The sequence below is a fragment of the Chlamydotis macqueenii genome, chromosome 1 (genome assembly GCF_036417535.1).
Source record: "Chlamydotis macqueenii isolate bChlMac1 chromosome 1, bChlMac1.mat, whole genome shotgun sequence".
Lineage (NCBI taxonomy): Eukaryota > Metazoa > Chordata > Aves > Otidiformes > Otididae > Chlamydotis > Chlamydotis macqueenii.
The window spans coordinates 54,327,129-54,355,040 of NC_141556.1; the positions used below are offsets into that span (position 1 = coordinate 54,327,129).

At 37.6% G+C, this 27,912-nt stretch overlaps 1 protein-coding gene across 10 annotated transcripts in view; it reads left to right on the plus strand.

The window, feature by feature from the left end:
* ATF7IP (activating transcription factor 7 interacting protein) overlaps positions 1-27,732 on the plus strand; it is a 110,987-nt gene extending 83,255 nt beyond the window's left edge. For 7 of the 10 annotated variants that reach the window (XM_086751576.1, XM_086751541.1, XM_086751550.1 and 4 more), the window contains one exon: positions 795-5,335. In XM_086751576.1, the coding sequence (XP_086607702.1) occupies positions 795-2,240 (1,446 nt within the window). In that variant the 3' untranslated portion in view covers positions 2,241-5,335. Of the gene's footprint in view, positions 1-794; positions 5,336-15,498; positions 15,578-20,093; positions 20,265-21,183; positions 21,370-24,948; positions 25,062-26,480 lie in introns of those variants that run through there. The other 3 variants (XM_086751611.1, XM_086751622.1, XM_086751570.1) reach the window with 3 other exon arrangements.
* The last annotated feature ends 180 nt before the right edge of the window (positions 27,733-27,912 follow it).

The window sequence follows — 27,912 nt, forward strand, 5'->3', positions numbered from 1 at the left end:
GGAATAAAATTAATTTATTCTAGCCAAAATGTCCACATTTAATAGTATTTCAAGGTACAGTTAAATCTGAATTGTATTTCAAAGCAAGAAGGAAATATACTGGGCAAGATTTTGTTTTTCACCTGTCGCAGAAATAGGCTGGCAAAGATAACCAGTATTATAGAGTATAAACTGTGCCTCTCTGTACCTTTTTATTAAGGCATTTCATAAAGAGTAGTTGTTTGAAAATTTTTCAAAGATACCTGTGGATTATAGCTATTAAATCATTTGTCAGTACTTGATATGTAGGAAACTCAGTACCAGAATGGATAACAGATGTACGGTTTTAAGATGTAATTTGCAATGTAAGATATGTATTTTGGAATGTTTCTTCTTCAGTAGAGCCTGAAACCCGGAAAAGATTTTTAGAAAAAGAGATTGTGTGTGGTAGCGGTGTTTAGCAATGGAAGGTGAGCAAGGAGGGAAGTAAAAGACACATTATGCTTTCCGGTTTTCAGTCTTCTGTTATAGAGTATTTTTCTAGGTTTACTTGCAGTCAAATCAGTTAGAGCATGTGTAATGCCATGGTTAACAAAGAAGGACCTGATGCATTTTAATTGGCTAATGAGGTATGGAATTGACATGTCATATAATTTGAAGAATCCAGTTAATGCCACCTGCTTTTTCTTATGTAAAATCCAAAATACTATGTGTTACTCAGCACTTCACAGCTCTCAGAACATAAAGTAGTTCGCTATGTGCCGTATACCTGTGGCATATTTGATGGTACAACTTTGATCAATTGTTTCAAAAAGCAGTTGAAACAGGAAGAGACTTCATCAGAAAATAAAGAAGCAGTAGAAGCAGCACAGATGAATTTTAACTTTCCCAAGGATGTCCTCTTTGGCTTGGAGGAAGAGGAAGAGGATGCTAAGAGCATCAAAAACACCCACAAGCAGACTGGCTGGGCAGCTAACCTATTAAAACAATGGCTGACTAAAAATGGCAAGGATCCTAGCTTTGAATTGGTCCCAGTAAGTGAACTCAATGATATCTTAAGAGAGTTTTATTATACAATAAGGAATCATGATGGAAATACCTACAGTGTGGCAAGCTACAAGTCAATGCGTGCTGGCTTAAACCGGCATCTCAAAATGCCACCTTATAATCGTCAGATTTGCTTAATGAAGGACAAAGAGTTTGCTAGTGCAAACATGGTATTTGTGAGTGTGTTGAAGATGCTGCGCATGCAGGGAAAGGATGAGACTCACCACCATCCTCCCATAGCTGCTGAGGACTTGCGTAAGATTAAACAATCTGGTGTGCTGGGTTTGCACAGTCCACTGGCACTCGTCAACAAGGTGTGGTTTGATTTGCAGTTGCATTTTGCCAAACGAGGGAGGGAAATTTTAAGAGATCTTGCTCCAGATGCTTTTGTTGTTGAGAAGGACAAGAACGGGCGTCGATATGCTATGTTTAGGTATCCTGGCAAAGGAAAAAATGGAGAAGATCCTCATAAAATGGGTAAAATGTATGATATACCAGGGGACCCGAACTGTCCTGTTTTTTCCTTGGAGCTTTATTTGTCCAAGCTGCCTCCGGAGCCCCCTGCCTTTTACCTACATCCTTTAAAGCTAACGTCAGAGCAAATGCAAGAACAGCCTGTCTGGTACAAAAGAGAACCAATGGGTGTGAACTACTTAGGTACCATGATGCCTAGGATAAGTGTGGCAGCCAGGCTCTCTCAGCGATACACCAATCATTCTCTCCGAACTACCACCATCCAGCTACTGTGTGAAGCAGGACTGGGGCCTAGAGAAATAATGGCAGTGACAGGCCATCGCTCTGAGTCTGCTATTAGGCACTACTGGGGAGCTGCGGAAGTTCGCTACAGGGCTTGGTCAGATATAATGGAGAATAATGCCCCCAATTACCTATATAGCAAGATCCCAAATGAAGCGATAAAAGAATCACTGTCTGGTGCCTCCAGCTCTTCTATAAACCGTGTTGTTCTAGAACAAAGCAAAATTTTATTCCCTAAGAAATCTGTGTTGCCACCCAGCACTAATTCAGTTACTTTACTCCCTGAGGGACACCCAGCTCTGAATTCCAAAAGCCCTGTACTATCGAACCGTGGTTCTTCCAAGGTGTTTCTCCCCAAGAACATGGCCAGTGGGAGCCTAACTGCTGGTCCGCTTCAAGGCTGTTGTAACAAATCTGTCTTTATAAAGCGTGTGATAAAACAAGAACCAATGACTTGATGTTTCTGTAATGGAACTGGTTTCAAATGAATTGCTAAAATGGAAAAATTGTCAGATTTGTTTTTTCCCTTGGTCTACTAAGAAAATTTCTTACGGTCTAGGTCAGCAAGAAGTATCCTGTTCGCACTCCTGAAGTGAGCTATGGAACAGAAACTTAAACAGAGCAGGGCTTGGAGTTTGTATGACTTTCTTTGGCAGCTGGGACTCTTTTAAGTGACTGAGCAGAGCTATTTTTAAAAAAAAAATGAAAGGGAAATATTGATTTCCACTTAGCTGAAGAGCTATGCTTTCTTCACTAAGTGCATGGCTCTTATATTTTGTGAAGAGTGTATTTATTATACCATTTTGTGCCTGCTGGCACTAATGTAGCATCTTACAAATAAAATACTTGATTACTGAAGAGCACAGAAAAAGTAGAAGCTGAATGAAATAGACACAGGTACACTACAAATACATATATACGCATGAAAACACCTGGAATTGCTTGACCACTGTCACCCACTCTGTTCAAATTGTTATTGGACCTACCAGAGGATTGTGCCTTTTTTTTTTTTCCTTCTTTTTAAACATTCTTCTAAATTTATTTTCTCTGTGAGTTACAGATTTGTATTGCGGGTCTTTCCTTTTCCTGTTTAATATTTCTGACTAAGATTTCAGTCATTCTGTTCTCCGAAGGCACTATTTGATACAAATTATATTAAAATTGGCATCTCTTCAGTTGTGCATTAAATGGGGAAAACATTCTCAAAAGAGTTGAGAACAGGGTTGTTGCTTAAATGGCAAGTAATGAGAGTTGAAGTGTTGTCTCTGTATGTGCTTATCTTTTGAGAGTGGTTTTTTTTTTCTTTCCTCTCACCTGCCCTGTGTATTTCACATTGTCTTTGCAGTATAGTCTTTGTCAGTAAGGTAAAATTCATAGGAAGCACATTCTGTTCTTCCCCACCAAACCCTATCCAAATATTAATTTTGGTTTTAACTTCTGTAGCTTAGTTCACTATAATAGACTGACTCTGTCTTTACATTTTTCCATAGGAGATTTATAAAGGTTAGAAATTCTCAGGATAGTGGATGTGAATTTTGTCAGAGAAATTAAATTGTAGTTTAAAAGGCTCTTGAGTGAAGAAGAATTACAAATTAGGAGGGCTAGTCACGGTTCATTTTTAATGAATCACACTTGAGAACCTAGCTCATGGTTTCTCTCTGCTATTCTATGCCATGATTTTCATCAGAGATTCTGGCAATGAAGAGATCTTCCTGTAAATAAAAATGGAAGACTGGTCATCACATCACAAATTATAGTCGATCCACTTTGGAAGAAGAAACAGTGTAGCATTTAAAAGTATTTTCCATTATATTAAGTGAATGAAATAAGAATGATTTTGTCCTTTTGAAATGCATGTGTATATGTGTGTACACACACTCACAAACGCCTCATTTATCGCACTAAGAACTTCACTGGAAGTGTTTATGTTGCTCAGCAGTGGACAAAATAGAGAAAAATCCACTCTGAAATAACAAATTGACCATTATAAACTCTTTATTCTGTGAAGAACTTCCTTGCTGGGAAAGGCTTTCAGTTATTGAATGAGATTTATGACTTTATTGTAGTCTGAACAGAGGACTTGATGCCTGAACTTTGGAGTTTTTGTCTTGGCTGATAATGTTTCCCTTTGTGGCCTTGGGTAGGTTATTCATACTTCCTGCATCAATATTCCAAAGTGTAAGACCAGCGTAGAGTGTTCCATTTTCTGATGGATTATGTTAAAGATTAAAAGATTTTGAAAGTCCTATATTCATACTACATACTGTGTTTACCGTCACTTTTATTTGTTCTTGTTATAATGATTGAGCTGGTTGATTAGATATAATTGTAAATATAAAAATTACTTCTGCACCATCCTACCCTTCCTTAGTCGCAGCATTAACTTACAACATCAATGACTAGAGGAAGGAAATCATTGATCCAGGATTATCGTTTTGTCAAGCCTAGAGTAAATCAAATGCAAATGGCAAAGAAAGTAATGCTTTTTAATGGTTAGAAAGAAGAAAAATTGAAAAACAAAGGGCAAACAGTTCTCAAAATATAGGAGAACTGTGCAGTAACTTATTTTAGAGTAACATAGACTTCCAAATTTTAGGGATCCGTAGAATTCATAATTCAGCGTGAATTGCAAATTTACTTTCTTCTTTGAAAAGATTTACTCTAAACTTTCACCAAGATGGGTATGGGGTTTTTTGTTCCCTGCCCCCCCAAAATATTCCTGTCTTTGTCTCAGGCAGTTGCTCGTTCCAGCATACTGACTGTGAACGTTTATCCTGCAGAAACAAGAAAAGTATGTTGCCAGGAGTTTATTCTTTTTTGTTCCCCCTTGCTGCATACTGTGGTCATACTGACCACACGCCCTGCTCTGATCCTTACTGCATCTGGGTAACTTACTGTAACGGCATATTGCTGATTGTTTCATTCCTTGACACAAATCTAGTTGGTAATTTAAATTGAAAAGGGGACTGTTTTGGCCAATCCGGGCACATCTCTGATTGTTTTTAATTATCATTTGACTTCTAACTTAACTTACATTCTGTTGGTTCATAATTGGGTATTTTTGGCTTCTCATTTGTTTAATTCTGTTGGCACCAACAATACAGTGTCCTCTTACTACCTTCAGTTTGAACCTGATACTTCAAAGCTACTGACTGCAGTATTACTAGCTTTTTATTTTTCTGTGTATACTGGTTTCAGCTGGGATGGGGCTTAAACCACGACAGTATGGGATAATTTTTTTTTTGACAATGAGAAAAACCATTCCTGGTTTGGGCTGGAAGTATTATTGCTTCACAGGAGCTGGAGTCGGTGTTCACTAAGCTAATATTTGAATTAATTCTAATTAATAGAATATATTTGTAACCTTCCAGAACTGAAAAAGCTTTCTCCTGTTTCCTCTCCCACCCAAAGTGTTAAATCAGTCTTTCCTACATGTATTTCCTTTCTAGAAAAGCTGAAGTAGGCAAACAGAATGAGTGTTTTGCCGCTTTTGTAAAGTCAGCTTTGGCTATATGTACAGTAATAGGGGCAGCAGGGGATATTTTCTTTTTTCTTTTTTCTTTTTTTTTTTTTTTTTTCCGCTGAGGTAAGTCAATTCTGATCATTGCAGTACAGGTTATGCTGTGTGAACATCATTAATTCTGTCAAAATTGACATTTATTGGACTCCTCAGTGGCAGTATCAGCAGAGAACCTCAAATGGCAGGATAACTAAGGTGGTTTGGGTTTTTTTCTTTCCATTCTAAGTGACGCACGTTGGTAAACCAGCAGGTTAAGTACAGTTTGTTTGTCTAAACTTTAAATTTAGACTTTGACTGTAAACTTAATACAAAATGGTTAATCATCATTTAAAAACTCACTTTAGAAATCTGAATATAACAAAAATACTCTGAAAGAAATTTATCTGTCATTCTTGAATTTTCTAATTAGATCTTTTCCTAAAATAAGACTATTTCATTTCAGTTGCAAAAAAACCAGCACTTAGCCTTAACCGAGTCAACTAAACTATTTTTTTTTTTTAATTACTGCAACGTCACTGGTTAAATTCCATTCCTCTTGATGGAGATGACTCTGAAAACAGTTAGGAATGACTGGAACCTTGTATAATACATCCATATATTTAGTTTGGCTTCTCATTTTCATAGTGAAGCTTTGTTACTGGTGCTGTGAATCTAGAACTTGTTTTCTCTGCTTTTTCCTGATAAGTTTGGAAATCTCTGCTCTTACTTCAAGGAGTACCCTAATTACTTTTTATGAAGTTGGCACAGTACCTTAGAGGATGTTTTTTTAATTTATTCATTTATTCCTATTTATGTAATTCATCCTCACTGTAACGTACTGTGATCTACAGTGTGGGAGATCGAGAAGGGAAATGCACCTTCACTGTGCACCCTGAAGAGCTCCATTGTGCACAATGTCAAATACCTGAAGGCAGGTACTTTGCAGTAGAACATGTTCTTGGCTTTGTTGTGTTTTTAGTCTGCTGCATCTCTTTTTGGTTATCTTGAACTATACAGCTTCTCAATAGTTGCGTACTGTTCAGGTCAGTATAGATAAAGTTTTCAGTAAGCAGCCTGGACATACGATTTTGTTGTATGAATGTTGTTGAATAGACAAAAGGAATGGCCACAGGGATGTGGGAGGGAGCATCTTACTATGTTTGTGTTAGTCTCTCAACTTCATCTTTTTCCTGCGTACACAGAAATTTAAGGGTTGCTATTCAGTCCCAGTCATTTTACCAATGGCTGTTCCAGTGCTTCAGATCCTAGAGTTGCATTTCTGAAGATATAACAAGCACTTTTAATGTATCAGGCGAAGTATTATTGTTACAGAGGCAAAGATGGTTTTAATTATATAACAAATCTTTAGAATGGTTTTTAAGTATTTTGTTATGAATCTCCATTATAGATACAGGGTTTATATATATAATATCTATAAATATAGCTATGGTATACTGAGGGAATCTATGAAAGTAGCTTTTATTATGTTGTGACATAAAATAGCAGTGAACAAATTTGAATGGGGTTGGCATGATGTCAATCTGTTCAAGAATGATTACTTTACATTTATTAAAACTCCAGGTCAGGTGGATAGTCTCTTCTTCCCTGTTCCCCACTCCAGGTGCACCTTATCTTATGAAGTAAATCTTTTTTCGGTCTAAATTTCACCTGTGGCTTTTCACCTTTCCAGATAATATTAGGTTTTTCTAAAGAAAAAAAAAAAAAAAAAAAAAAAATCCACCAGTGTCCTATCCATTTCCCATTGTTTCTGACATGCCTTGATTTGTTTGGTTGAACTACAGTTTAATTTAAGCTATTTTGCTGACTATTGGAATTTCTTCTGGTGAAATGTTAATAAAGAATATTTATAACTCCTAGCCCTTTACTTTGCAATGTGTAACAAACTTTGTGAATGTCTGTTGGGAAACAATGTGAGCAAAGTGGATATGTCAGCTTACAATTTATAAGCAACTATTAATTCTATGTTGTTGAAGCATTATTGATGAATATGTTTCCTTGCATTTCATGGTTTTATCACTGAAAATAAACATACATAATTATATGTGTAAAATGAGATACTTGATTTTTGTCTCTGACCCTGGGGTTGTGTTTGTGCTGTTTAAAATGTAACTAGCTCTCATCTGTGAGGTGGAACCCTTAGATGACACTAATTAGAAATCTAAATTATAAAGATATTAGAGGACAGTTTAAAAGTCATAGAAGAATGGATTCATTTGAATTTTTTCCTTACAACAACCACACAGTTCAGCTACCTGATGTCCTGTTGGGAATTTTTCAGATGATTTTGTAAAATTCATTTTGTGAAGTGATTTGGCTTTCCCTGCAACCATAGCTGTGTTACTTAAACCATCCTCAGTTACTGAGAGCAGCTTTCAATAAGCAAGTATACTTGTGTTTTGTAGGCTCCAATTTGACATTTTGGGCCAAAAAATTGAGAGGAGTACTAAAACAATCTTAACTGATTATGTCATTACACCAGACACGGATAACAGCTTTTAAAAGCTGCACTAAGCTAATCTGAAAAGTACTATAAATAAAACATATTTACTGATTAATAAGATGATCTCCCGTCATCCAAGATGACCATCCGGCATAATAGTCTTGGGAAACTGTCAATGGACTTTGGGGAAACAAAGTAGATGTTTCACCTTAAAAGAGTTAAGAACCAGTAAAGAGGCATGTGTGTACATGCATGTTATGTGTTTATTATATACCCTTTTAACTCTCTGATTAAGGAAAAACAAAATCACAGCAGTAGACAAATACTTTAAGCATTGTGTCAAGTGTTCCTCTATGGCTTTTAGTTGGAATTATGATTGCTAGTGCCTAAAACCAGCGTTTCTGGCAACCGGTCTCTCAGATAGCCTTCTCAATTTGTGATTCCCATTAGTAAGGGTAGCAGAGCCAACATGTACTCTTTGCACCAAAGAAATGAGAGGGTATATAATACAGAGGGGTTACTGAGACTGGTTGTTCATTTTCTCCATGCTTGCATTGTTCTTGTTCTGTAGGAAGTGTTGCACAGTACCAGTTAAGGGTAAGGGGAACACAGCAATGTTGTAAATGCAGTAAGTAAAATGTCTGTTAATAGTGTTTGAGTATTATACAAGTGTGCAACCCCACACTATCAAAACATCTATGATTCTATGTATTACAGCCCTGTGAAATTTTGTTTGTGCAAACTGTGATCTCGGTAACCTGCTGACTTTATTGCGTTTTCACTTTCATTTTTATCTTGGTAAGAGGTGACAAATACATTTGGTATCTGGTCAAATAAATTTTCTTGACAGCTTTGCAAGGCTGGAATAATTACTTCCATTTTGTGGGAGTTACTGCATTGGAAAAAAATAACTCTTAAGGAATAAGTCTGACACTGAAGCAGTTAGTGACTGAAATATGCTCAAAAATATACTTAAAAAATTTCCACAGCTGCTTAGACTGCTTGAAATCTGTAGTTTTGTATATGGATGACTAAAACAGTAATGTGGGCCTTACAATTATGCATACAAACACAGTATCGGCACCCTCCCCACACACACCATGTTCCCAAAACATATTTTTAACATTGCTCCCCATAATTTAAGATTGATTTTGCTATTATATAACGCCTTGGTGCGTCTTGTATGATTGTGGTGGTGTGATGCTTCATGGAGTGTCTGTTTTGCAACCCCCAGAATTTTTTCTGTTTTGTTACTGTGGAAACTTTCTAATAAAATTGTCTGCACTGTGTCAGCTGCCACACATAATCTTCAGAATTTTGATCTCTACTACTCTGAAATTAATTTTTATTTTGCACTTTATATTTTTTGTTGTTGTTGCAGTTTTTTTCCCTTCATTTTTCACTTTTACACTTGAAAGGAACTGAAATATTCCTTTATGAAAAGCAGGTGGCATTATAATGCTTTGTTATTACTATGTGATGAACTGAGCCGTGGCGTTATATAATACCAAAACCTTTTTTTAAAATCATATATATCATAGAGAAGTGCATATTCAGAACTTTCTTCAAAATACCAACATTTGCCTTTTTGTTTTTCATGTGATACAACACATGTGCATGTTGGCATGTGTATGTGTGCGGTTATATAAAATGATGTAACAGGTAACATTTTCTGTTCAGTTTAAGTTTTAGAGACTTATTTCCCAATTTTCTTCAGTAGTTTGACATTGACATATATATATATATATATGCTGTGATATTCTAATGACTTCTTTGTGTGTTAAATTTCATAATTGCCATTGTGGTGGAAGATACCTCCTTTTCTCAGCATCGTGTCTACTGTATGTGCTTTGGCCTTTAAATTCAGTCTCCTTCCTTGTATTTGTTTTCTTCAAGGAACTGGAATAACTTTTTTCTTCCCTGCTTCTCCTCACCCCCCCCTTTTTTTTTTTCTTTCTTTTCAAAATTGTGAATTATGAATCAAGCTAATTTACAACAGTGCTGATCTGAAAAAGTTGCTGGATAGCAAAGCTAAGGCAATATTCTTTCTCCTGCTACAGTGTTTTTTACAACCGTATGAAATGGTCTCAGAATGGAAGATGGAGCGTGGCACTTAAGATAGTAGGCTGTCTCAATGTTCCTGCTTTTCCAGAGATGGATGAGGAAACTGCTTCAGAATCACTTCAACACTAGAGACAGCCCTTCATTTTATTGCGAGGCTGAGGCCTTTCTGATTTCCCCTTACTAATTTACTATTGACTGGTGTGTAGGTTTATTATTAGATATTGCAGTCAATAGGATGTAATTACAGTCTTCCAAAAGAAGAAAGAATGTTCTTAATCATAAAACATTTACATTGCTTTTATTGCAAATCTTAATTCTGACTTCAGATTCAGGTGACCCTGTTTGCTGTCTTTTTACCTTTTTAACAAGTTCCAGGATTTTTATTACTTCTAAGGACTCTTTGTATTTCTTTTAAAAATTTCTATAATATACATATGGCACTGGTTCTAGAAAGTCACTGTATAGGTTTTTTCTTTCTCGAGGAAAACTATATTATTGCTGGTTTTTCTTAGCACTTCTCACCATAGATACATCTTTTTTGTCAGTACATCTATTTCTCAGTACTTTCTTTAATTGTTAAAAAGACTTTTGTGGTTGGGATTGGAAGAAGCCAATGCTGTTATAGTATCTGCAGTGGAAAATGCATGAAATTCTGAGTATAGGTGACTTACAATCCTTTGTAGAAATCCCTGAATTGAGGTGTAATTACTGTAATGTGAATAGACAAAGTCTGTTTCTAGTAGTTTTCATGGTAAAAGAAACCTGAAAATGTTACTCAAAAGAATCAGTACTGTAGATTGCTTCTCAGCAAAAGTTTGGCAGCTAGTATAACACTTAGAAATATTTTTAATAATTTAAGTGAGGAAAATGTACAAATCTGAGTAGTTGCATTCATTTTATACATACTTTTCATTATTTTATCTTCCATATGCACTATAAAACAGTTTATGCTTAACTGAGTGAGTGATGTTTAGACAAGGTTATGACTTAATCTCTGTTTCAGGGCTTACCAGGTTTCATGCAGATATTTGAAAGGGATGAGGATTTACTCTTTTGGGTTTGCCCCTCTTCTAGGGTCTTTCAGCTGCTGCTTTCACAAGTTGTGTGCTAGGCATTAAAATACTTTTCTTTCACGCTTGCCTGGGGCATTTGGCATGCAAACAGAGCCCAGGGATAGTCATAAGTTGGTAAATGCGGTACATGCGGACATGGCTTTACAAACTGAAGAAGCTGGGTCAGAGGGTCTGCAATTTGACAAGATTTTCTTTAAAGAAAACACTTCCCAAAACAGATCAAGATTGTAAATGTGAAGGGCCTTGGGTGGTTGTTTTAGGAAAAACTCACAACACTGAAAGAGGATAGCCAAGCAGCATTACAATACATTTGTGCTGCCCTTCAGTATTTGGGGTGGTACGTGTTCGGCCGCTGCTTGGCTTGTAATTCTCTTTTCCGCTGCTGCCTTTTTTTTTTCCTCCTCCAGCTTCCTTTTTTTTCACCTTTGTTTTGCTCTTAATCGTACCTTGCAGTCCTCTTCCACCACTTCACCTAGAGTTTTGCCTTCCAACTCAAAGGTGCGTGCATCTTCTTGGGCTGGATCTACATTAGTCTTAAGTATGAAATGTTCAATTACAAGACACATCATTTTTATGCAAAATGTCTTAATTGTAAATGGAACTTCATCAACCAGATGATGAATAAAGATGTGGCTATATTAAAATTAGGAATTCAGGAAAATTATAAGTTTTATATTTTTATTGCTTTATTTTAATTTTTTTTCATATTTATCTTTAAAACTGACATTTTAGAGCATGATTTGGATTTAATTTTTCATTTCATTTTTAATTTAATTTTTTGGTTACATTGTTTTTTGTTAAGTTAAAAGTGTGACACTGCTGGCTGCTGTGTGAAGGCAGACAAAGATTTAAACTAAGGCAACTCAGATACAATTGCAGTTAACTGGATGTTCAGTTTGTGATGTTACTACTTCCAGGTTGTACAAAGTTACCTCATCAGCAATGGATAAAAAAGGTCCAAAATGGCAGTGTGAATCACGGTATTTTGGAGGATTTCCACTTACTTGGAGTTTAAAGGCATATTATTATACATTAACATAGGTGAGCTGTTAAGAAGGATGGAAAGGGGAGTTTGACACTTTGCATTTATTTTAAATCTCCGTGTAAACTTTTTTCTGTTTGATTACTAGAAATTACCCAGATGCTGTTGTAAATAATCAGATTTAAGTGCCACTTCTGGTCTGTTTGGAGACTGGTGCTCTGGTTCAGACACGATGAAATGGTGATTGGGGGATTGTGATTTTGTTTGTCTTGGGTTTTTTGTAACTGTGTTCTTTAAATAGATAGAGATCACTTCATATTACTGTGGTTATTTTGTTTCTATTCTGACTTCCTTGATACTCTAAGGTGACTCAAACTTCTGTTAATCAGACTTGCTAGGCAATATGTGAACTAAAACACCAGGCGTATGTTTTGGGTTCTCATTAAATGGTTTTAATTATTTCACTGGTGTGACTGTACTGATGAAAAGGTGTTACAATTGCATCATCTTGCTCTTCTGCAGAGGTCAGCTGAAGCAGGTTCAGGTTCTTGGCTTCCTGTGTTTGGAGAAAGCTGAAAACTGACAGCAGACCAGAATGCCTTGACTTTGCTTTTCCGTGTTAGTGGTTTCTGCCCGAACATTTGCTGAAATCTAATATTAGGTTCTGAAAGATTTGCTTTCTTATTTCAGTTTTTGACATAAATGTGAAAGTTGTTCATATATGACTGAAAGTCCAGTATCAGGCTTCCCTTTGCCTTTGTCGGGGCTGCAAGCCTTCTTAAGCTAGTTTCTGATTTTGGTCAGAGCAGCTTGTCTAGCTTGTCTGCATCTCCTCTTCTGATGTGTGACATGGCAGTCTCCTCCTCAGAATCTAATTCCCTTCTGCTTACAGAAGCAATAGCAGTTGTTTCTCTCTAGCCTTTCCTCAAACATAGCTCTGTTTTAAACTGGAGTTTCCACAAGTCCTTGTAGCAACAACAATTTCCCTGAGAGAATTTCTGAGTAAAATAGTCATGATACTCAAAAGAGGTGTTTTTATTCTCTTGATTAGTTGGGCACGGGATTTTCTGAAAACCATTTATTACTTGTTTTTGGCAGGGATTATTTCAAATGGTTCCATTTGTAGGTCTTAATCATTTGGGTGGTAAGTGACAACACTCCTACATCTTATGCTCTGTAGGAAACACAAGGTACAGCATTTTCAGTGTTTCAGGTTTCCTCTAAATTTTCCTGTATCCCTAAATGTAATTCAAGGGAGATGCGTGGTCAGTGAACTGGGAGAATCTAGTTAGGGGGGCTGGGGAGTCAGGACTTCATGGTGTGCTGTGTGTGGAGTACAGCATCTTCTTGGAGTAGCTGGAGTGTGTGCTATGGAACTAGGACTGAAGGATGTACCACAGAGCACCACTCAAAACACTGCTTTGCAGATCTGCAACTTCTAGCGTGGCTGTGGAAAGAACCAAACTACTTCTGGGTAGCTCCTGATCAGGAGATTGCTACCAGGGCGGTTTAGTAGAAAACCTTGAATAGGGTGGCTAACTACAAGAAGATCTTTCCTCCTGAGAAGTGCACGTATGAGACCTTGTCAGCTGATTGGATTTAACAGTTAATAGTTACCTGTTTAACTAACTCAATATTTTGGCTGTCCAGACATGCCAAAATAAAAAATGTTGACTTGCAAATTTAAAGAACTTTTTTGATTGACACAGTTAAGTAGGGCTTCAAAACAGTTAGCTCTCATACAGAGTATTTTTCTAAGGATTTACATTTCATTGTGGAGGAAGAATTGAAAGGAAATTACTTCAGACTAATGTATTTTACAGTGGGGAGAAATGAATAGCTTAGTGTTAATTTTTTATTTCTCCAGTTCCTTATAAATCTCCCCTCCGGTTTTCAGTCTGCTTTCTCCTGGCAGACTGCGCCATATTTCGAAATACACATCATTTACTTGGAAGTCTATCAAGTTGGAATTAAGTTCCTCTTTACTTTATGCTAATCAAGTAATCATTGATTATTTGAATGTGCCTTTTATCTTAAGCTTCAACTGGGTAAATTAGCTTATCATAGTAAGAAAATTGAAGCTGGGAAGTTTTTGAAATAGAAATCACCCAACAGAAGAATTCCATGGTTAATAAATCTGAAAGATGTTTCTCTATGTATAGCAGAGAATCACTATAGCGGTCTATTCTATTGCCTGTGAACATAAGTAGTTAGATATTTCTTACTCAAATTGTGTATCATGTAGGTTATTAGCAGAATTTCATCAGTGGCAGCATGAGAATTTAAGGCAAGAAGAATAAGTAATAATGTATAATTAAGAGATCAGTCATGTCAGGCACTTCAAATTCACTGACCGATAATTTGGAGACAGGTTTTGTTTGCATTTATTAATCATATGATACCTCTTTTTACTGTCCTCAAAGCCTTGCTTGTGCAAAAATTGTCTTTAGGACCTCCTTAAAGGCTTAGTTTACCCAAGTGAAAGGCCATAGAGCAGATAATCTCAATACTTAGGCTTTTTTTATCTGTGCCTATCAGACTGCACAGAAAAATCCCTAATCTTCGTAGGATTTATCATATTGGCATTTGTACAAGCCATGTAGAGCTGATAACTCTTACACTTTTTTCCATTGTTAATTGTTTGATAGTTATTTTGCTTTCCTAACCCTTTGTCTGTCCTAAGGAACTTCATTTACTCTAATCCATAAATCGGTAGCAGTTCAGTTCAGCAATAAATTATCATCTCTTCTACAAAACTGAAAAAAACCCCTAATTTTTGCAGCAAGTTTAGGGAACTAGAAATTGACATAATTCATGTATTTTAAAACACAGAAATGTATAGGACCTCCCCCAGTATTTTTTCCATCACCTGAAGGAAAATATTGGTAGTCCCTCCAGTCTGAACAGCCAAGGGACAGAAGGTAAATCTTGTTTGATGGTCCTACAGGTTTTTTTATAATGTTTAGCTTTCACAAGAGATTTAAAGATCCCTTCATCCTCTCTAAAGAGATGGTTACAAATGGCTTCATATGTAGAATAGCAGAATGCTAAAATTTGTGATAATGGATAAAAATACAGTAATTAAATTGCTTTTAAAGCTGAGTACAGTTGGAACTTTTGATGACATGTTTTATAAGCATTGCAGGTTCCAGTGTAGCTTACCCTTTTTCTTATTGTGAAATCAGTTTCTTTATAGGCACATAGGCCGAGCTGTCTCAGGATAATTAATATATTGTCCTGGTGACTGCTCTGTCAAAGGGTTATATTACTATAAAGGAAAGCACAGATTACAACCGGATTAAAATATTGAGTCATAATTGAAAGATATTCTTTAACACCAAATTGTTATTTATTTACCTTTAAAATAACAATATGCTACTGGTCATCAGGGTTTTTTTACTCCTTACAAAGCTAAAAATACTTCAGTATTTGATACAGCGATACAGTCATTTGGTTATGACCTGTTTTTCAAGTCCTGGGAAATTTGTCAGAAATTTCCTCCTCCTGCTCATTTCATCAGTTTCTCTGTAATAAGTGCATCAATTCTGAGACCTCTCCTCAATGTTCAGTTCTTATCCCTTTTCCGCCTGTGCTCCCTGGATTTGCTTTTGCAAAATGAAGGAGTTTTGTCTTTCAGAGCGGGAAGGTCACAGGAAGCAATGCAGGAGGTGTCATTGATCTTACACTGGATGAAGAGGATGATGGCTCTTCTCAAGGTAGGTGAAAAAGATTTTGCTAGCTGCAGGGGTAATTGAGCTTAGACATATTATTTCATCCCTTCATTCTTTTCTGCTTAGTGTATTTTATTCCTTGGCGTTTCAGTTAAACAGGACTGTTACTAAAGAATTCTGATAGACATTAAATAAAATGAATTCTACTTACTGTAAAACGGTCTTTAAGATTTTTACCTTTCCCTTAATTTAAGCATTGCTGCTGTCTGTGCTTAAATCTGTTAGGCTTGTGGACTAATTTGACAGGTTTGAATTCTTTATTTTATTTTGGAAAGTTCTTCTAGATGTATTTAATTTTTGCTGTTTACTGATTAAAGACCTTTTATTCTACAGTTCGCATTCAGACATTGGATTATTTACAGCTTCTAATCTTTTGTTTAACTAAAAAACCTTTTGTGAAAGAGTTTAGATACAAATGCAGATCAGTGCTTTGGGACTATATGCCAAGATTAGAGTAAATTTAGTTGTGTTCTTACATCATTTGGCAGTGTGGATGCACTTCATCTTTTAAAAGAATACAGTTTTTATAATTCTTGCGTAACTGTGGGCAGGTCTAATTACAATTAGCATTGGATTAGTGAAAAATGACAGTATTTCAGAGAAGTAATAAGAGTCTGTACTTAAGACTATGTATTGCACTGTCATCTCAACTGAAACATTCGTATTTCTACAATTAGAGATAACATTTTAATTCTACCTGGTCTCTAAATGCATGTCCCTGCACTGCATTCTGAAGTCCAGCCACCAAGAAGTTTGATTCTCCTAGACAACCTCAGTAACCATCCCTCTAGCTAGTGCATTCAAGTGCTACACGTACATTCTTAATATTTTGACTTGCTCTGTATTTGTGTTTTACAAATGTAGAAATTCATACTGGGATGTGGTAGCATTTATTTCAGTGAGGGAGAAATGTAACGTCACCACCAAAAGGAGTTCATGTGGTACGCACGTGTTAGAGAAGCATTATGCAATCAGGTAGCTGACAGTCTGGTTCTTTTGTCAGCAGAGTATATATGGCAGACACTAAATTGAGCATGAGCCAACAGTGGGTTCTCATGTACATTTAAGTTAGTGTTCTCCTCACATTGATGCTAGTGAAGCCACACCTGAAATAGTGTCCTGTTCTGGCTGCTTCTTCCTTGAGTTGAGAAGAGTTGTGGTAGCACTGGAGACAGCCCAATAGATCTTGTCAGGATGGTGGGGGCCTAGAGTGCATGACCTGTGAGAAGAGATCAACAGACCATGGCATGTTTGGCAAGGAGAGACAGTGTCTCTCTGTTTACATGAGAGACAATGTAAGAGCAGCCTACAACTCCTTGGAGGATAGTTACAAAGATGAATGGAGCGCAGCTCTTCTCAGCAGTGCCAGATGATATATCAAGGGGCAGTGGCCATGAACCACAAGTTCAGGAGGTTCAGGTTGAGCTTGAGGGGAAAAGAAATCACAGTAGGAAGGTAATGCAGCACAGACACATGGTAGAAACTCCGCTCTCAAATGTTCTCAAGATACAGCTGAGCAAAACCGCAACTCATTTGATTTAGTGTTGGTGACAGTCCAGCTTCAGCAAAAAGTTGGACTACACAGCCACTGGAGGTCCTTTCCAGCCAGGATTTTGATGATTCTGTGGATTGCTTAGCTGAGTGTCAGAATAGTATAGGGAATTAAGTTTTTACCTCTGTCATATCTTCTGAGGATTAATTATCAAAAAGATGGTTGCACTTGGACTGTGGAACTCTGTGAGGTAAGGCTAAGCTACTCAGTCCGATTTATTCTGTAGAAGACACCAACAGATCTAAATGGAGTTACGGTATGTTTTAAAGTAGCATGTCATAGTTATTGTAATATATTTCAGCTAATCTTTTCCTATCAGAAGTAACATTTTTCGGAGAGTTTTTCCTCCTTGATTGCATAAAGTGTGTCTTCACCTCACAGTTACTGTAGAAGATCAACACTATGGTTGCATGTGCAACTGTAAGAATGCTTCTCTAAGTAGAAATGGTAGCAGCCACAGCAGAGTTGTAGCTGCGTTACAGTATAGTAACATAATTATTTCTTGGTTTCTTTTTGTGGACTTAAGCCAGTATCTTGCAATTTTCTCCTAAGGGATATATTGAGATTCTTTCCCCTTAATTGTCAGGTTTTATAAAATCGTCCTTTCATTAGGGGGAGGGTTAGTGGGATACTTTCAGGCTGGGTTAGCTCCTGTGTGTCTCTTCGCTGCAAAGCAGAAGCCAGACTCTCACTGATAGTCTGCAGCCTTGCATAAACATTAGTTAATGTTTAGAGTTTGTATGAGGAGTCAGTATTTTTCATATAAGATGTAGAAATGTATGGACTAAAACCCTAATGAAAGCTTGAGTATCACCATCCACTTAAAACACATCTCCAGGATTTTGAGCAAGTTTCTTGGGAAATAATTCACGTGTTCTGATAATAACATTCAGGTTAAAAATCTGAAGAGTGCATTGCTGAGAGCTTTTCCATAATCCTATGCATGTATATACCTTTAGCCAAATATTTTTTTACAATGCACTTTATTTACAGCAGTTCAGTAATAATTCAAATAGAAGGGCAACCTTGCAAAAACTCAGATCCTGATTATTTTCTTTAAAGCGTTCTAACCCACATACTAAATAAACTTAATTCTATTAAGGTTCTGTTATGTTCTATTGATTCTATTAGGTATTTAAATATATGTTAATATCTGGAGAGATATTCCAAAAGCTGGAATCTCCACAGGGCTCTTGATTTGCCAGGGACAAATAAACTTGCTTCTGTGTGAGATTAAAAACAAAAGCAAAACCAAAAAAAAGCCCTCATATTTGTCCAGACTGTCATTTTCACTTGAACTACATTTTTACAGCACTAGTGTGTCTGGGTTTGTACCAGTTTGATCATGAGCACAGCTTCTCTAGGTCATGACTGAGAATGCATTCTTATCACTTAAATTATCCAGTGGCAGCTGAAATGTGCATCAGTTTGTAAATATTCAAAGTAAACAGGTGTATGCATCTCTGTTGGAGTCTCTTCAGAGTCAAATAATTTGTTGAACACTGGGAAATCTCTCATACTCGTGGAAAATAAAAGAAGCTTGAACTAATTAACCTGTTAATTGATGAAAGAGCAGGAAACGTCTCACCTTTTGTTTTCAAAATGAGCATCACTTTACTACTCCTTTTACAGACTTGGAAAAAAGAAAGAAAGTAAAATTATATTATCATCAAATGGCTTCAGTAAAGTAGTTTGGCTGTTCAGTCTCCAGAAGGACAATATGGTCTGCAATGTATATTGTATTTTATTTCTGAGTTCTTGAATTGTATTTAATTTATCACATAGCAGTTTGTGAAGGGTACTGCTACTTCAGGCTACTAGCTGATGTTAAAGACAGCTCAGTGAGACCATCAAAGTAGTCTCCAGCTGCTAAAAAACCCAACATTTTGAGCTACACTGCAATTAACCCTATTCTTAAGCTTTGAAATCTAGTTAGTATACTTAATTGATAGTTTCTAAATGTGTTCTTCAATACGTTGTTGATATGTTTTCTCAAGAGTGAAATACATATTAACATATTTTTTATTTTTATATTGTGCACTCTTCTACTAAATTAATGGTTGCTGCATGTACAATATAAGGGATTTTTTTTTTAAATTAGTGCCCTTAAAACCTGCTCTTTTTTTTCTTGTGTGTTTTAGTTTTTGGTGGTGCCTCTCTGCCCACTGCTACTCTAAACTGGCTGAACTATCCAGGCAAAATCTTCATAATTCTTCTTTATTCTTGTGCATGAGCCTGGTAATATACAGACTTGCACACAAATGAGTATTTTATATTGTCACAAATAAACTAAAGCAGGAAAAAAATTGCTGTAGTAAACTACAGATACAGACACTATTTTCTACTTCTCACAGGTCAGTATGTCATGTTGAGGAGGTTATCAGTGTGAGAAAACAAATTATCTCTTTAAAGTTTTCTATAAATAATAAAGCAATTCCCCCTTTTTAAGAAATTATGAAAATTCAAAATAGCAACAAACAAGGCTGACTAAGGAACAAAGGAAAGAGTCAGCAAATAACAAAAGGATGGAAGCATCGAAGGTAGACAAGATTTATTTAGGGAGCTCTATCACTTTTTTGAAAGAAATTGAGTACAGCAGTGTTTAGGCCTTTTTAAGGTTTTAGGCTTTTTTTTTTTTTTTTTTAATAGAAACTTTTCAAGACTTTGGCATAGTGTTCCATTAAATTTAGGCTTCCAAATTGTGCCGAAATACGCAGACTTTGTGATGATAGAATGAGACATTATGGAGTATGGGGTGGGGAAAATTGAGATGGTGAAAGTTAGGGAAATGGAATAGTTTTGTTTGCAGAATGAAAAGATCAAAGAAATGTCATGCTAGGAAATAGTCTTTGCTAATCTGTGAATGACAGAGTAGGGGAGGAGATTTTAAAACTCTGTGATGTTCTAGTTTCTGCTTACTGTTGTCTATAACTTTATTTTGTTTTAAAGCAGATGGCAAGAAGCAGAACCAGACACCTGTTACAGGACTGAGCATATCCACCCAGCCCTTGGCTCGACCCTTGCAACCTTTGCAGCCTTTGCAGCCAAACCCTGTGCAGCAGACAGCAGGTGTGCCAACAAGTGGACCTTCCCAGACCACCATACATGTATTACCTACAGGTAACTTCATTTTACATCATTATGTGAATGCAACGACTGCTTTTTTTCTTGTGTGTTCTATGTTGTGCTGATCTTTTCAGGTGAACGTTCTCAATGTCTGAGTCACTTTTTAGTCTTCCATTCTAGTCAGTTTCCCTTTTTTTTTTTTTTTTTTTTTTTTTTTAAACTGATTAAGTGAAAGGGAAAGATCATCCAGTTGGTGTGGAAAGAATTCAGAATCAAATTAATTCCATGGAGAGGAAGAAGTTCTGCTAAGGATGGTCATGGAAATTACTAGATATACTGTTCGTAAAAGTGAAGGAGAAGAAAGCTGTAGCAGTTGCATTATTTAAGTAATGGGGAAAAAAACATTAGCAACATCACTCCTAGCTCTGTGCACCTGCACGTGGCAATTAATCCTTTTGGCAGAGTGAATGGCAAGGCTGGCATTGAAATTCCATCCCTAGTTAAATGGTATTTTGTCTGTAGTGTGATTTTATTTTTCTTTCTTTCTGAAGAAAATAGATCCTCTTTTTTTTTTCCTTTATTTTACTCTTATTCTGCAGATTATTTTTGAAGATTGGTTGGAATTATGACTGATCTGTTCTACTGACTCTTTTGTGGTGGGTTTTATATTCTACACAGCTGTGCTTCCATTCAGGACCTTTTTCTTTTCCTTTTTGGGGGAAGGTATTATGTTCATCTTTTCTGTTTGGAATGTATGTATGTAGGCATCATTATTTCAGGTGAAAGTTACAGTTTGTTTAGACTATATTCTCTTTTCTTGTAATATCAAAAGCAGAATTTCACAGAGACAGTTTTTGTTTTGCGTGGCTCAGATGAGTCAGTTTTCCAAAGGAGATATGTACTCTGGAACAGGCATATCAGCATAATGTCATGGAATTCCAGTCTAGATTGTGATCTCTCTGTCTTTTTCCAGCTCCGACAACAGTGAATGTAACTCATCGCCCAGCAACTCAACCTGCTGCAAAACTTCCTATAACAAGAGCCCTTGCTAACCATCACGTGGTCTATACCACTCTTCCTGCACCACCAGCTCAGAATCCCGTGAGAGGAGCTGTCATGCCAAGCCCAGGTTTAAGGCCGGTCACCCCGCAGGCTGGAGGTAAGAGATGCTTTTTTCCGTGCACTTTTTAGCATGACATAGCTTCATATAATCTTCCTGATGGATGTGGCGTTTGGTTTTTTTGTTTTAGATTTGTTCCTTGTTGTTTGTTCCGCCCACCCCCGCCTTTTTTTTTGTTTGTTTGTTTGTTTTTTTTTTTCAATACTACTCCTAATTATAGAGATTAGGGTTTTTTCCAGCATACAGAATTGAGAAAAATCTCAGGCTAGTAAGAAATCGTTCCCCCTGCAGCTATGTGAATGAGGAAAAACTGGATTTAAGTAATCTCAAGCACTAACTGTTAATTAAGCATCTCTGGATGACATGCCAAATACTTTACAAGGTAGCCAAAGGTAATGTGACAACTACCACTGTTTTGTAGAGAGATAGTTAGAGACCATTTTGTTATTATGGAGTAAGATTAACACATGTAAGTATTTAGTAAATTGTGTTCGGTTTCCTATCTAAAAGTTACATTTATATCAGGCATCTTAATGTAATTCTTGAACTTGTTGACATCTTCAGTCAAGGAAACTCAAACATGCATCAATTTCTGATACATTTGGTGAGAAACTTAATTTGTCCAGGCGTAGAGAAAATAAGACAATTTGCTGGGCACAAGACATCAGAGATTGTTAATCTTGACTTTGCAGACGTAGCTGGTATCTTCCCATAGCAGTAAATTCATTTGCAGTAAACTCATTTTCTGAAATGAGTAGTAGGTGTCAAAAATAACCTTAAAGTTAAATGATAGCCTGTATTTTCTTACTAAGTGGTGCATCTTAACTTCCTTTCTTTAGCTCCCCACAATTTCTACACTACGGTTATTTTAACACATTGTGTTAAACATAAATTTCCCCATTCCAGCGCACTGCCTATGAGCCTACTTTTGTGACATCCAGGTAATGATTTCTTAGACACCATCTGTATGAGCCAGACTCGAAACACTGCATGCTTGAGCTGTGTAAGACTGTTCCTGTTTAGGTTTGTGCAGAAATAATTGATTCATTGTTCTGAAACAGTAGTTTTTGGAAAGGAGAATATCTATGTATTTTTGTAACAATTTAATTATGTCTTATGACTGGATTCAGCTGCATTGCCATAGGCTGTGAAACATCAGCTGTGCTAGCTAAGCAGAAGTTGATCAGACAATTCTTGAGCTATTTCTATGAAATGTCAGGGTGTGAGGAGATTGCGAATACTTCTTCGTATTTCTTAAACTCCTTACACTCTTGTGCCATATGCGTTTGAGTTCAGATTCTTCTGACCAGCAGTATCTTTTGAGGGGCACGTATGCATCTTGCAGTCCTGCTGGCAAAAGGGAAGGTAACTTCAGCCCACATTTAGTTTTCTTCATCATTACCCTTAGCTACAAGTTAGATGTGTGTGACCTACCTGTTGTTTTGGAAGGTGTTTTGAGCACTTAACTGTACATTCATTTATGCTAATTATTTTTAATAGTATTTTCTTCTTTTGTACCAAAATATAAAAGGCATGTTTTTGTCAGAAGCTGCCACTTCTTAGAGCAGTAGTTATGACTAAAGGCGTATCACTGGTATTAATATCTACAGAGTGCCTTTTAGTGTTAGACATCCAAGGTAATTAATGTGTTGTTGAAGAATGTAAAAGGTAATACACTGGTTTAAGACCTTTTCTAGGAGAACTGAATGAGGTGGGGAATTCATATATTTTTTTGGCCAAGGTCATCCAACGACAGATCGCTGTGTAATATGTTTCTGGTCTGATGGCCCAGTGATACAGTGAATACTTATCCTTCAGTTGTCTGCTTACAAATTAACATAAATCAAGGCAAGTTTCCACCAAAATGATTAAGATTCAGCTTGACTAGACCCTGAACAATCTGGTGTAAGAGCATTCTTTCAAGAGAAGGTTGGGCCAGATCATCTCCAGAGGTCACTTCAAACCTGGACTTTTCTCTGATTCTGTTAGAGGCAGTTCCGTTACTCTGCTTGAAAAGTATGTCTGTGTATTATACAGTACTGTTGTCTGACAAGCCACGTAAGACGTAAGAAAAGGACAGTTCCTCCATAGTATAGTGTATTCCCTGTACCCGAGGATGAAGAAACCAGATGGTTAGCCTGAATAGAGAAAAGACCAGTTTAGTTAGAATACAGATTATTTCAAGGCTTCATATTTGCATACTGGGTAGCAAGGTTTCACATATTGTTAACAAAAAAAAAGCAGTTATGTTTCTTGATCCCTTTTAGCTGTCATGAGTTTTCATCTTTTAGTCCATTCACCAGTTTTCATCGTCTTTGTACAGCTTTCAGAAACGCTGCTATTGATGTGTATTTATGTTATCATTTTAACAGTTTTTAGTGTCAGTAGTAGATGCTTCAGGAGTAAGATCTCTGCACTTTCTCTGAAAGATTAATTGTGAGAACTCATCCAAAGTATTTTGCAAATTGTAGTTTTGTACTTCTGCTTCAACCAAGTGGCATGCCTACCTAGAAATAACACTAAGTTTATATGTTATATCTTATTAAGGCATTTCTGTCCATCTTTCTTCAGCTTATTGTAATTTTCTGAGGTAGAATCACCGTCATGCTAAAATAGCGTATCTGATTGGATTCTCATAGATGAGAAATAGCCAGTTCAGGTGACTGTTTATCCTACAGGAGTTTGCACAGCTTCATTATTTTCTTAAACAGATGTGCCAGTAGGAAGAAGATGTGAAGCACCTACCTAGACTTCAGCAGTTTATTATAAAAGCATTAAGATTTAGCGCTCTGAGCTCCCTGCCTCAGACTCAAAGATCACGTAGACTTCTGACACTCATCACCTATGATCATAGCTTGATGACTGTTTATATAGAGAAGAAATTGCCATTCCACAAGTGTGGAACCAGAGGGTGGTAGAGATTGCCCCAAATCTTGTATGTCTAGACAGAGATTGAGGAACACCCTAGGCTACCCATAACAATGAGAAAAAGCTTTGAGCTCACAGAACATCCATGTTGCAACAGTAAGTAGACAAAATTTTTACTTAAGAGAGTGAGATGTAGTATGAAATGAATGAAGACTTGGTAGTTTGGAAGAGTTCTGGATATTATCTGTAAGGCTATAAAGTTAACTAGTTTATTCCAGCCAGTCAGTTTGCTGTGGGAATGAATGAAAGGGTAACACCTGTGTGTAACATCCGTTGTGGTGTCCATTCTGTGAGGGAGGACAAGCTTCTTGGACAATGACTTACCTTTTTTGGTTTTGGTGCCATCCACAGCACAACCTTCTGGTATTTGAATACTGAGTGAATATCATTCTGGTGCAGCATCTCCTGTGCTTCCCCTCCCCACTAATTTCTTTCATGCTACAAATTTTTAAAACATCGTTCTGCTCCCTCTGCAGACATGAGTACTTGCTCTCTTTCACTTTTACAGCTTCAGGGGATGGGAAGTGGTTTTGTTCTTATGCAGTACTTCATCAGTCTGATGGCAGTTTGAGGAGAGTGTGTCAGTTTGAAATTTTGTGTCATCCAACTGAACCAAGGAGTTGTTCTTCCAGTGTTCTGTTCAGCCAATTGAGTACTGAATACTCAAAGCATTCCCTGTGCTTCTCATAGGTATGACAGTACGAATGCCTCAAACAACTGCCTATGTTGTGAACAACGGACTGACTCTTGGATCTGGAGCACCTCAGCTTACAGTGCATCATCGACCACCGCAAGTGCATGCTGTGAGTAGTCATCTTGAAATTACTTAATGCGATTTGCAGGCTCGTCTCTGCCTTAATGTCTTTCAGATAGGTTCTTAGTGTGAAATGCCTTGTAGACACTTTGCAGCCAGTTCACATGCATGGCGCCACCTTCTTACTTACAGCAACTTCTGCCAAGAATGGTAAAAGCTCTGCAGTCTCTTAGCTTACCCCAGAGCTGTCCAGATCGCTAGTAGTACATATTGAAAAACAACATATGCATTATCTGCAGGTGACTTGCGGAGTCAAGAGTACAGACAAACTGCCACTAAAAAGTTTAGTCATGGTTTGGCTATGAATTGGATGAGCAGTTTCTCAGAACAGCTTTTTGCAAAACTGAGGTAGGAGAAGAAGGTACACACAAGAGATCCTCAAGGTTGACAACTCACAAATTTCAGAGGGTTTTATCACTGTTGGGGGTGGTTACTTCTGCATCACCTCAAACCCCCTTTTCATAAGTATTTGAGAATTTACTCCGACTCATTTCATATGGTTTTGTTGTTGAGACTGAACCAAATGCATTGCCTGCATACTTACTCACTGTTGGGCAGTCAGATCGCTTGTGATGTCCTGAAATGGTAAGTGTGTTACCAACAAAGTGGCTCACCATTCTTTCAGTCTAGACACCAGTCAACTTCATGCACTCTTCAGTGGTAAATAATGAGAATAAATCAAGCCAGTATCACACAGAACACTTATGGTGACAGAAACTACCCCAGATTCCAACATGAAAGGCTTGAAGAATAACAAAATTTCATACTCATTGCAACTGCATTCCTGAAGTCATCTTAACTAACAGAAATGAGAGACCTAGGACTGTTTCTGTGGAATTGAAAAAAAAAAAATCAGTGGAAAGCCACATTTGTGCCCTCATTTCAAAATTTTCTGGAAACTGAGACAGAGTTTTTGTTGTCAATTTAAGGGTGATACAATCTGTGTGATACCATTACCCATTTTTCCTTTTGTGACTGAAAAACTGCCTCTTAAAAAGATGATGAGTTGTCGGCTTAATCCACTGCCTGGGGTGTTTTGGGTAGCGTGGGAACAGCAGCTCAGATGTAGATTAGCTCCAAGTCTTTGTGAACCTGCCTGCTAAGTCTTGGTAAAGGGTGCAGTGTTCAGTCCATCCCCTCGTGGATGGGAAGCAAAGAGGATATAAGGAAATAACTGTGCCAGTAATCATCTGTACAGCTAGAGATTTATATGCGAGCAGTAAGAACTTGGTCCCACCCCTTCTCAACCTTTGCTGCTACTCTCTTGCCTCTGCACACAGGACTTAGAGTTGTGATGGCTGGGTGACTGCAGCATCATTTGCTTCCATTTGCCTGGAGAATGATGAATTGAAGCCTCTTTCCACTACTGTAGACTCTGACCTTTCCTTATTGCTCTTGCGTTTCTTAGGAGCCACCACGCCCTGTACATCCTGCCCCACTCCCAGAGGCACCACAGCCACCACGTTTGCCCCCTGAAGCTGCCAACACTTCTCTGCCTCAAAAGCCACAGCTGAAACTGGCACGGGTACAGAGCCAGAATGGTATTGTGTTGTCATGGAGCGTCATGGAAGTGGACCGGAGCTGCGCTGCTGTGGACAGTTACCATCTCTACGCCTACCATGAGGACCCGAGTGCCACTGTGCCATCCCAGTGGAAGAAGATTGGGGAAGTGAAGGCCCTCCCGCTACCTATGGCGTGCACTCTTACACAGTTTGTGTCTGGCAGCAAATACTACTTTGCGGTCCGCGCTAAGGACATTTATGGACGTTTTGGACCCTTCTGTGACCCCCAGTCCACAGATGTGATCTCTTCCCAGAGCAGTTAAACTAGAGATCTTTGGAGGCTTTAAACCTGTCCTGCTACCAAGAATTACCCCAGTTTTGGGGAGTTTATCCCATGCATGAAATTCACTTTTAAATCCACTCTCTGCAGGATTATTTTAGACAGTTGTGTGATACACTACATGCATTCAGAACCAAAAGAAAAATAAAGTCTCACCTGCAGCAAGAGAGCTTGTTTTTTCTGAATAGCTCAAGTCATGGGCCATTTGAAAATTTCATTTTCTCTTCCATGACAGCTGTTCCACCTAGTTACCTACCTACCCGAGGGCACCCTGGATGCCTGGGATTCTGCTTCAGAGTGGGAACAAAATAATAAATTACAGTTTGTCTGAAGCCAAGTACACAGATCTGTAATACCTATCAAGGCACTAACATGAGGGCAAGAACACATCTGCCTTTTGCCCCCCACCACTCTGTGAGCAGGCTGTGATATGAAGGGTGATTCAAGAACTTCTGTACTGGAAGATTGAGTGGTCTGGTCTTCATTTACAAACTGTAATGAGCCCTCTGAGGGGAGGGAAGGGAACTCGAGTCTGGCCAGGGAACCAATATGTGTGTAAATTTGGAGGTGGTGGGTGGGGGGAAGAAAAAAAATAATAATCACTCCACTACCTCCTACCTCTCCTCTACTTTCACCATCCTCCCCAACTCACACTGGGAGCATTCCCAGGTCAGATCTGAAACTGGATTGTAGAGACTGCATTCACACCTTTCTAGCTCAGATAATTTCTCTGCCCCTCCTCTCATACATCCTTCCCTATTTTTTTAGATTTATTTTGTGCCTTAAAGAATAATTTCAGAAATAAATGTAGCCAGATACCTTGTGGTGTTCTTTTATTTGCTTGGAGTTATTTTTCCCTTTACCCTTCCAGCCTTTCGTTACTGCTTCTCGTTTCCCCGGCCTGCAGTAGTTATTATTTCTGTAAAGACCAGGAAGTGTAATATCTGCTGATGCTGGATTCATTTTTATCTGCAGTATCATTCAACCGTTTCTTCACT